Source organism: Nestor notabilis, unplaced genomic scaffold (genome assembly GCF_000696875.1).
Source record: "Nestor notabilis isolate BGI_N333 unplaced genomic scaffold, ASM69687v1 scaffold630, whole genome shotgun sequence".
Taxonomy (NCBI): Eukaryota; Metazoa; Chordata; class Aves; order Psittaciformes; family Psittacidae; genus Nestor; species Nestor notabilis.
In genome coordinates this window covers 121899-133299 of record NW_009911333.1, presented here as the reverse complement: position 1 = coordinate 133299, position 11401 = coordinate 121899, and the positions used below count along the sequence as shown (strand labels likewise).

At 40.5% G+C, this 11401-nt stretch overlaps 1 protein-coding gene across 1 annotated transcript in view; it reads right to left on the bottom strand.

The window, feature by feature from the left end:
- The window catches only part of ADARB2 (adenosine deaminase, RNA-specific, B2 (non-functional)), a gene marked incomplete at its 5' end in the record, with an annotated part of 106483 nt that overhangs the window by 48974 nt on the left and 46108 nt on the right, over positions 1-11401 (bottom strand). The window contains one exon of the mRNA XM_010014088.1: positions 9585-9699. Within this exon, the coding sequence (XP_010012390.1) occupies positions 9585-9699 (115 nt within the window). The remainder of the gene's footprint in view (positions 1-9584; positions 9700-11401) is intronic.

Sequence of the window (11401 nt, the reverse complement as noted above, 5' to 3'; positions counted from 1 at the left end):
CTGCTGACTTTAATAGAGTTACTCTCTCTTCTAGTGTGCTATGGTCATTAAGACCTTCCATAATACAGCGTTTGTAACCCTGCATATTTATGTGTTGGAAAAGGAAAATCAAAATCACTAGGTAATTGCAAGAGGTGTTGACTGTTATGTGCAATCAGAAAACTGAATCACACTGGCTGCATATTGGAGAATTTCTGTGAAATTCAGTGAGCTTAACTCACGTTGAAGAGGATGGAGTTTGCAACTGCTAATGCCAGCATACAACTGGGATCACACCTTGGCTTCTCAGCAGCTGGCGCAACACACAGAGAAACACTAGTCAGTATGCAAGCGTCTATTTCGCTGCATGTTTTAGACCCTGCTAGTGGTAGTGAAATCTATCTTCCTTTTCCAACATGACACCGTGAAGACAACTCACTGTTGGAATATATTCATTTGAAATTAGAAAAAATAATCAGAAAAATCAGCTTGATTAATTAAAAAAAAAATAAAAATCCTGCCTCTTTTATTGAGTTGGAGACAACTGCCACAAAATCCTAGGCAGCAAAAAGGGAAGTCAGAAATAATGATAGTGTAACATCAGCCCTTGTGAATAATTCATGGGGTACAATTTCATGTTATTTTAAATGGTGCTACTTCTCTCTCTGATAAGCAATAATTTTATGCTCTTTCTTTACCTTTCTTAACAAATCAGTCAAAAGGATTGTCTATTGTTATCTGCAAAAAAAGTGTATTTGGAATAATTTTCAAGGCAGCTTAATAGAGCTCTGATCACAGATGAGTTTTTTTTTAATACCCTCTACTTGTAGCTGAATAAGTTCAGGTTTCCATTTCAGGTTTGTTTAGGGAAGGAAAATTTCTTGATGCTACATAGCACTGGCAAGTCCTGTATTATTTTCTGTTATCTTCTTCCCTGGCAGCTATACCACATCCTTAGAACAGCTTTAATTTTGAAATAAAAGACATTCCAGACATAAAAGAGCAGTGATGCTGGAAAAACTGCTGGCAGGGACATGCTGTGGGCACAGTCCTGCACCCCACTGACCCAAGGCAGGTCCCCAAGCTTGTGGGGGGACTGCACTGCCAGGCTGCTGGCTGCACTTGCCACCCCAGGAATGGGAAATGTCCCAGGCAAAACACTGCTGCAAAAGAAGCAAAGAGCTCTTGTCCCCATCTGCGACAGCTGAGTGTTCTGAGAAGTAGCCGAGGTGGATGGAGGTGGCTAATGTGAAGAAGTGCTGACTAAAAAGCAGGGAAGGAAGAAGCATGTTAAGGACTCATGAAATGTAATAGCAGAAGTCTGAATAAAAGGCAAATACATAGCTAGCAAATATTAGGAATAAAGCTAGCAGTGAGGTTAAAGATATTTGGGTGTATAAATGGAACACAGACTTTGCAATGCTGGAGTTGGTCAGGGATTTCTTTTCCTGGCACCAAACTGTGGGTTATGTGAAAGTGAATACATTGTATTTCTGTGGAAGGAGAGGATGTAGAAGGAGCCTCTGAAAGCCTTGTATTTTCTTCCTTTATTATTTGTTGGGTAATCCTGCCTCTAACTGCCCTGCCTAGGGAAGGCTATTCTCTGCAGCACTCTTCATCTTTGTCAGTGAATGAGCAGGGGCAGAGGTGCAGTGCTCTCTACCCTGATCTCTGATCTCTCTGTGCTGAAAGCAAGAACCAGGGTATTGTCTGAGAGCAGCCGTGGCTCTCCTTTCACAGCCAGGCACAGTAAACTTCCCCCAGTACTATGAGGTGTTTCTTTGTGAACAAACTTTAAATTTAGTTCCTCAGGAAGAAAAATCCCTTTCTGACACAAGCCAGTTTTGAACTGCTTGATCACGTTGTCAGATGCCTGAAAAAGAACTCTTGCACTAAACCGTTCTGCAAGATGTTCCTATGCAGGTTTTTCTAGTAAGTCTCATTCACAAAGAGGATTTCCCAGCCCAGAAAAGAATGGAGAAGAAGTTGCCAAAGTGGAGGTGAATCAGAAAACAGGGGCAAAACTGCTGAGGGCTTCAGAGAAGGGTAACCCATCAGGAAAGAGTACAAAAATTACATATATAAACCCTTCATATGCAACACCTACGAATGTGGTGTAAGTGCTTCCAAGTATCTGAAAGATGCAAAGCCCGGAAGAGAGGTGGGAACTAAATTAAGAGCAGTACAACTGAGGACCTGGGTTGAACTCACAGAAAATGAAAGTCAGGCTGAATAACTGGTGAGAATTATTAACAATGAGATCCATTAGACTAGAATGGTCTCCCAAGATAGTGTTGAAAGCCCCATTGCTAATTGATTCATTTAAATCTAGATCAGAAAAAGCACTTGGGAACGCACCACAGGGAACAATTTTGTGCTTGCAGGAAACGGACTGGATGACTTAGTGGTCTTTCCCAGTTCTAATTTCTATGGTACATTTCTCTTGTCCCCTTAGAGGATGGAAAAAATGAAATCCCATCAGTTTTGCTTCTGAGGTGTTTTGAAGGAGACAGCGCTGTGCTTGCAAGCACCAGTGCCCTTTGCCTTCCCTTCCTTTCCTCAATGTGGGTTTTCTGAAGGGGGAGGAGGGACAGCCTCCCCAAGCCCCTCCATGCAATCCCCATACCAAATCCATAAGGATTTTCTTATTAACCTAAATTGATACTGGAGAATCAGTGTTTTTTGAGGGTCCTTTCCTTTCATGTGAGTTTGAACACAGTTCTTCTAATCAGGAACAGAGCTATGTAGGGACTTAGAGATAATTCCTAATTTTAAAGCAGGACTGAAGAGCACTTTTCCTGCCAGGTCCTGAGTGCAGATATCTGTGTTTCTCTAATAAATGCTGTGCCACTGATATCTGAGCATTAATTAAATTGACAGTCTTGTATGCTAGTGAGATCCTTAATTGCAGTGAGGAAGGATGAAATCCTGAATGTGGATTTTGGCAGATAAGTACAGAAGGAACTTCTTCTTACTTTTCTTTTTTATTTTAAGCATACTTGCATTTAAAAGTATCTTCCTATGTGTTTTACTAGGTCAGTAAAGTAAAAGCAATGGTTGATGTTACCAAGCCTTTATTTACCCAAGAAACTTTTGGGTTTAAGATGAGATAGACTTTTTGTATTGAGATTGGGACGATTTCCAGTTTGGCTTATCATGGAGCAGAATGCAAGTGTGAACTTACTCCTTGCTTCAAGCAGAAGTGCCTATTTTTCATTTCCATGTTTTATGTTAATTATTATACCAATCCTTGTTTCCAATGCAATGACATGTGACACAGAGCCAGGGCCTTGCCTGCACCCAGGTTTTGAGATGTGTCATTTACTATTTCAACCAGAAATGTTCTTTCAACAAGAACAAAAAGCTGAGTCCAGAGACAGTAAATGGTCTGGGATAAAAGGCTCATTGTCTGAGAAGAGCCAGCTACTCTGAAATGGAAATCAGAACAACCAGTGGGCACAGCAAGGAAGAAGATGGAGCTTCCTGGAGCTGCCCAGAAGGCACCCACAAGATGTGCTGGCGACACCTACAGCTTGTGCAGCAGGTGGAAAATGGGGCTCAATTCCCTTCCCAGGTTGTCTCATTATCCCATGGGAGTGCCTGAAACTGCTGATATGAGAGGGGTCTTTTCCCCTTTTCTTGCTGAACCTGTGCTACCAAACTGCTAAGAGGACAGAGTCAGGTTAGGCAGTAATAGGAAGGAGGGGCTGAGTGATGCAATGGTTGGGGTGCTCACCTCCAAAAGTGAAGCCCTGGTTCTGTACTTACTCCCAGCTGGTGCATGATTTTCTCTTGTTTAGTGTAAAATATATGACCCAGCCTGGAGAGATGACATTGAACCTGTTTTTCCCTACTCTGTTGCAAGGCTACAAGGCTGTGGCCCATCTCATATTTTCTGTGTCTAAGTAATGTATATTCAACCATTTTCTGTTCCTTAACACTGATTTAACAGAAAAGAAACACCCAATGTTGCTCTTGTAGGGAGAGTACTTGCAGTGTCATGCCTAAGCCCATGTTTTAAAAGAAGTGATGAACCCGATGGAGTCACAGTTTTAACTGCAAAACCTCAGAGCTGAAATTTGGAAATCTAAATGTGTTGGGCAGCAGAAATCCTAGTCTGCCCATTATAAAACCACATTACAAAATCCAGGAATAGAGTTGAAGCTGTGGAAAAGGGATGTTCTTATGGAGTTAAAAATTAATTAGACAGAATCTGAAGATTATTGGTTTAAGGTTTATAGCCAGAGGAAAACAAATGTTTGAGAAAGAGTGATATACATGGTTTCTTACTACATATCCATTTACCTATTTCAAAATATTTTCAGAAACACTGTCATCTGATGGTGATGTGTCAACCTGGACACATGTAAAAAGTCAATATTGTTTCCAAGAATGTCAAATGACTTTGTGCCATGTCCTTAACAGCACCAGGCAACAGCAGGTCAGGAGACTTGATGAGATTTTCAAAAGCCTGCCAGCAGTTTGGGCACCCGGTTTTGATTCTGGGAATTTAAGTCTCGTTCAAACACAGAGTCTCACTGGGACCATGCTTTTAGCATCCGTCTAGCTATGCAAATGGGACCCAAGAGCCTAAATTACTTCCGTGGTTCTCTTCTTGAAAGGATTTGCCCTGGGCACTAACCTGTAAATTATTTGTAGTTCCTCTGACTGGTTTGGCTCCTTGAATACAACCTGGGACAGAGCAGATTGATACTGTACATAGGGCCCGAATTTTCTTCTGTATTTTACTACTTTATAACTTATTTAAACTAAGGATCAGAAATCAATTAGCCATCAGTATTCCTGATTGCACTTAGATGCCAGGTTTTATGATTCTTAATGTAACTGTAAAGATCCATGGAGATGTGTTGTCAACTTTACTTTTTTCTGTTATTCCACTTAGCAATGATTAAGATCTGTTCCATGAGATACAGATGATAATTTCCCATCTTTTATCACAGCATGAAATTGCTATTTAGGGCTCTTTTGTCCAGTTCATCTTTATTTCATACAAGATAACTAAGAAGACCTCCTAGTTTGCTTTTAACATCAAAATGATTGTCAGCCTAAAAAAAAAAATGAAAAGGTAAGAGAGAAAATTGAAGTGAGAAATCAGCTCATAACCTTTTTTCTATGAATGCCACGCTCCTGTGAAAAGGACTGAACTTTCTTAATGCTTCATTTTTAACAGAAAGCATGACAAAAAGTTCCTATCAGTATTTAAAATGCTAAAATTTGTCAAACACAAATGGGAAAATAGTGTTTAAATAGCAGCCTCATTTTGTCTGTAATGATTATGGGAGGAATTTTTTGCAAAGAGGACCTCAGCAATAATAGATCATCCCTGCACAGAGTGACAGGAATTCTTTACTGTGTCCAGTGATTTCACATAGAACACAAATGTGTGCCCATATTAGTTCAGAGCTGGTAAAGGCAAAGTCTGCCTGTGGAGTAAATAAACAGTGCACATGCCACCAGCCTTTGGATAGCAGCACTTGGTGTGCAGCTCACACCTCTATCTCCCACCCCACACTGCTCTGCCATAGACCTTCCTATCTCCCATCTCTGGGGGACAGGCAGCACTTTCTTGAAAGCACAACTCCATGCTTTCTCCTTGATGACTTGTCCACCAATAAACCCATCTGCCTTGCCCGGTGACCCGTGGAAGGCAAGGAGACTCAAGGGTTGAGATAATTAAAATTCACGGTTGCTTGGCAAGACAAATGCCGTAAACCCAAATGTGTCCCCCTTCTCCTTCTTTCCCCAAACTTTTACTGCTGACCACAAGGTCCTATAGCGCGGAATATCCTCTTCATCACCTGGGGAAAGCTGTCCTGGCTATGTCCCCTCTTGCGCCCCCTCTGCTGGGCATGGGAGAGAGTGACGAAGTCTTGACGCTTTGCAAGCGCTGTCCAGCAATAGCCAAAATACTGGTATTATCAATCATGTTTTGGCCGCAAATGCAAAACTCTCTGAAGAAGTTTAACTCCATACATCATGTGCTTGGATATGCATGTTCTGAGGTGATAGTTTGTGTCTGACAAAGGGCACTGGTGCAGGTTGGACAGAGCCTTGGGTGACATAGTTTAGTGTGTGGTGTCCCTGCTCATGGCAGGGGAGTTGGAACTAGATGATCTTAAGGTCCTTTCCAACCCTAACTGTTCTATGATTCTATGATATTCTTAGTTTACCATATGTGAACCCATGTGAAGTCAGGAGAACTACTGTGGATAATCAGTATGCAATAAAACTTAGGTCCTCATCGTAATACTATGCTACGGTAACAAGTATACTTTTTGTTCTACGTGAAGATATTCTGTGGGAATACGGCTTGCTGTACATGAAAGAAGTGAATGCAATCTCTTACTCAAACAATTTTTCCTGGAGTCAATCAAACAATTTTTGCTACAATAATCTTCTCTGGTTGTGTTTCAACAAAATTAGAATGTGATAGAGGACTGGCAGATTTCAAATACATTATAACTGGAGAACTGTTAAATAATTTACTTCACCTATTCCATATTTTGAAACATTTAGTCCAAGATCTGTTACGTTATGTTTTTATTATTATATTCAATTATTATATTACATCAGATATCATCACATCAACTGGTATCTAGTGTGATAATTTGCTTTTAGGGCAGATTATTTCAAGGTTATCTCGATGTCTATTAATTGAATGCTTTGAAAACTTACTTTCACAAAAATGCAGAGATTTTAACTTATCACAATTCAGAGCAAAGCGTATCTAAATACATTGGACTGCCTGTTTTTCTGACTAGTAATTTATTACTGCAGAACATTCACAGTCAGTCAATAACATAATTTTCTGCATTTTTTTCTTTTTCATACTTTGGAATTTGCCCTGGGTGCTAAAGCATAGTCAATTACACTGCCCAAATGTAACCCTTCTTGGTTCCCCTGGGAAATTGAAATGGCAGAAAAAAAATGTCAGAGTTCAGGAAAAGAAAACCAATCTAGCACACTTCTGTTTCGTCTGTAGAGATTATGTATTATCTTCACAGCACTTATCACAGAATCACATTGTGCTTTTTACCAGCTTTGTCTGAAAACTGTACAAGCACAGATAAATCTGTTTCTAGTCAGGATGACATTAAATTGAAATGAAGGTAAAAATAAATTAATTTCTGTCTGTTCTGGTTGTGTATAGTACCGAATGCAACAATTACCAGATATTTTTTTGTTGATGTCATTTGTAAATTGTTTGCAGAGATCCAAGGGATTTTCTGACAAATTCTATGTTAAAAACACAGGAAATTGGTATTTATTTGAGTGCTTGATGTGGAAAACCTGTCTATATGCCATCTTCGAACAGTGTGTCAAGATCCTTGCTACCCCTGGGAATGATGGTGGGGAACAGACCACAAATCTACAACTTTAGTACAGAAAATAACGACATAAATGGCAAATGATTAGTCTTGCAATGGCTGGCAGACATTCTTGTGCTGGGAAGAACTCAAATCTTCTTGGAGCGTGTACCAAGATAAGGCTGTTTCTACTTTTGCGTCTTCTGTGAATCACTTCATATCTGTGAGTTTCTTTTTCAGGCTCCAAAAAACCAGTAAGATATTGACACATTAGATAGCTGACAGATTGAAGGAATTCATAAAAGGGAATTCAGAATAAAAAAAGAAGCCTTGAGGGAAATGTTTTGTGAACATAAGTAAAATTACACTTTGTCTCAATGCTGACTAAGATGAAATGTGAAATACAAATGTGTAAAATACCACTAAAGGCATGGGATTCTTAAAAAAACATGGTGGGAGGGCACTTTCACCACTTCCCCAAAGAAGAGACACAGTCAGCCCCAGCTGCCCAGCAAAGGCTAGCAGGGCTTTGGATGTGCCCCTTCACACCCCTAGCACTGCACCCACTCAGTGCACAATTTTGTCCAGTCACCTTTGGGTGACTTCTTTTCACATATAGTGTGGAGTTTTAAACTGCTTCTATGGTGATATAGTAATGAGGTTTCATTGGCTCCATCATGCTTTTTAAAGCAAGCCTAGGCCTGGGCTAAAGAATGCAGGAGCAGTACCCTGGCAAGGCAGAATGGGATGAAATTCTTACAGGCAAAATACACACTGAGTGTAAGAAAACTGAACAGGACACTGAGCTGAGTACAACCTCCTCTCAGAAAGTGGTTAAAGCAACAGTTCTTGCTTCGTGTAACTTAGCTTCTTATAAAAGGCATGTTTAAACATTCTTCCTTGTGGTCCTGCTTGGAAAGAGCTCCCCTAAATAAATCACAGCACTTTGTTTAAATCTGATGAGTGCCACAGTCAAGAAATCTGACTATGATGAAGCAGTTGCTATGCTGGGTCTAGTATGAATCTTTCACATACCAGTGTCAATCACACTCTCCCTTTTATTTTTCTTAGTACTGAATCTGTCGCCTGTGGTCTATAGGATTTATAAACCATGTTTTGTGTTTGTACAACACTGTGTCTGCGCAGCATTTAAAAAGTGGAAGACTCATCCATTATTACAGATCCTGAAGTAATACAAAAAATAACTAACCAAAGCAGGTAAAGCAAAATTATAACAAATTTAGCTAACAAGCAGTTCAGTTTCAACTAGAGGTCTAAAAGACTTTTAGGTGAACTTCCCTACTTTTCATTTCAGGAGAGGATTGCTTACTTTTTTCACATCAGAAAGGTGGAGAATAAGTTACTCTGCCCAGAACTCTTAGCTGTATTTAGGTTCTGTGGTTGGAAAAGATCCATCAGATAATCCTGTCTCCATCCTGCTGTCTTGCAATATTCACGACTGTGTCTATTGGATCTAGCTAACGTAACTGTTGAAGGAATAAGACAAGCCTGGATGAATTATACATGCCTTTCCCCTCTGAGCTTATTGTCTCATTTCTAAACTCAAACCACAGCACCATGTGTCTGAGTGAGAATGAAGTTTATGGCAGCATCTCCACTGCTGACACGCTCATAAATACTCAGGTGCCCCAACTGAGGTATGGTCACAGAGAAAGAAGACTATGCAACAGTTTCATCAAAGGGTTAAAGATTTCTGTATAGTGTGTGTTCATCAGTTACATCTTAACAGGAGTAAGTATCAAAGTTTGGCCCTGCTGATAAGCATTTCCCACTCTTTGAGCTGAGCAGAATTAAAACTATCCATGGTCTGGGTTTGTTTCATTTGATTGGAAAGGAAATGGGCTGAGATTTACTTTTTGTTTTCAGTCTAAAATAAGGTTTATGGTTGTCTTGCACAACAAGAACTTGGTGTTTCCAGATCTAAAAGAGCAATTAATATATGAAACAACTTTTAACTGATAGCTAACCCCCCCCCCCCCCCCCTTTACTAGGAATTGCAAAATTAGACAGGTCTGCAATTTGTCCTGTAGACAAAGCAGTGTAGGGACATATTTATGAACAAATCCTTACCGCTGTTGCCAATAACTTATGTGCGAAGCTACTTGAGGTGTAAATATTTAATGCTTCTTTTCTCTGCGTTACTATTTATTTTTCTGTGTGGGAGTAAAGGTATCCTTTAGTACTGTGGACCAGGTAAATAATGTATTACTTAGTCATGAAAAATGCCAGAGGAAAATAAATGAGAGAATCTCTTACCTTTGGTCATCACAATGCCTGCAAGAGTTTTGTGGCGTGCATGCATGGAAGTGAAATTGTCTGTCAGCTCCTGGAACTTCTGTGCAACCATTTGGTATACGGAGTCGGCAAAATCCTGAAAGACACAGTCAGAGAGAATTTTTTCACTTCTTTGATTGAGGAGCCTGGGAGTTTCTGCAGATTAGTCACCTGCTGTCAACTGCTGAGACGTCCTTTTTAGAATTAGACACCACCTAGCTGAGCTTAGTTAAAAGGAGTATCTCTCTGTCGACTACCCACATCACCTTCAGAAATGGCCAAATTAACTGAATTAAAGCTAGAGAACCATATAGACTAGGATTAGTGGCGAAAGATTTCACAGCTGAATTTTTTTCAGCCTCCTAGGTACTGGTCCAGGATCAGTTCACAGGAAATTCGTTGGTCCTTAAAGCATTTTATTGTAGCGAGCTGAAGACGTGGATCTGTGTGTCCCACCAAACCACTTATTTCCCTAAGCCCACTGAAAATTTCCTAAAGCCCACTGAAGCCTGAGAGCTGAGCTGAGGCCTGATTTATAGGTAGGGACCACCTGTTTCTGCTTTCAAGGTAGGTGTTTAATGATTCACAGCTACTGAGGTGAAATGGTCAGCTCAGGAGTCTTGGCTATGTTTAATGCCACGTAAACAGCCATTGGGAGGAAGGCAAGGGGAACATCTGCTTGCACATTCTGCCAAAGCTGTTGCTTGCACAAGTTCACTGGTGTGCAATAGTGCTGAGGGACTGGTCTGCCAGGTCTCCTCCTGAGCACAGCAGTTTTGTTGAAAGGTCAAATTTCCCCATGGATTGGGCTCTAGAGACTGTGTGGTCTGAACTCTCAGGTATGAGCAGGTCCAGCCATCAGGGAGAGCCTTGGGAAACAGGTTACTGAAGCCAAGCAGGGTAAAAGGCCTAAAAAGTGAATTCTGCAGACTGTCTATGGATGAATGTGAACCTAAACCAACCCTGGTGCTCCTGAGAACACTGCTACTTGGACTGCTTCCCTGCTGCAGTGTTTAGTATCTTTGTATTTACTTAATCTCTGCACTTTGTTTGGAACAGAGCCTTTCAAGCATACATTGGAGATAAGTCAGAGGAATGCTCTTTGTGAGCATGAGTTGTTCTTAAAGTGCTTTGCAAGTCTGAAGATAATAAAGTAAGAGCCGAATAATTTTTTTTTTTTAAGCTATATGATTTCTTGTGGGAAACTAATCTGTACCTACAAATCTTTCCAGGCGCAGTTCCTGGGGGCTGGAGCTTACTTTGGCCTGCTGACAGGAGACCTCCTGGCATCCTGTAATCTGGTTAGCCCCAAGTGATTGTGCCTTTGTTAGGAAAAGTAGCTTGACCAAGCAACAACTCCACTTTTTCTCCTGGTCCTGGCTTAAACTACCTAGGGGGAGGTCCTGGTAAAACAGGTCCCCTTGAATTCACCTGGTTTCTCTAAGTGGGTTCATGGCTGAGCCTGATATTCAGCCACCTTCACCCTGAAAGATCCACAGACACGCAGAAGTAAAAATGTATTTAAGAAGAACATATCCATTCTTTTTCTCCCAGAACTCTTAATGGTGATGAAAACATGTTGATGAAAACACAGTATTTTAAATCGGGAGAATACACAGCTATTTTTCAGAGGAAAGCAGATTCTAATTCACAAATATTACCAGTAATACTACTGCCACTGAGAGACGCTGCAGGCTGTACACCATATGTTTCTACAGTTTGTTGCAGAAAGTCAGCTTAATTCTTAACATTATTATAGCAAATATAAAAATCTAATTAGATAAAACATAACAGTTATG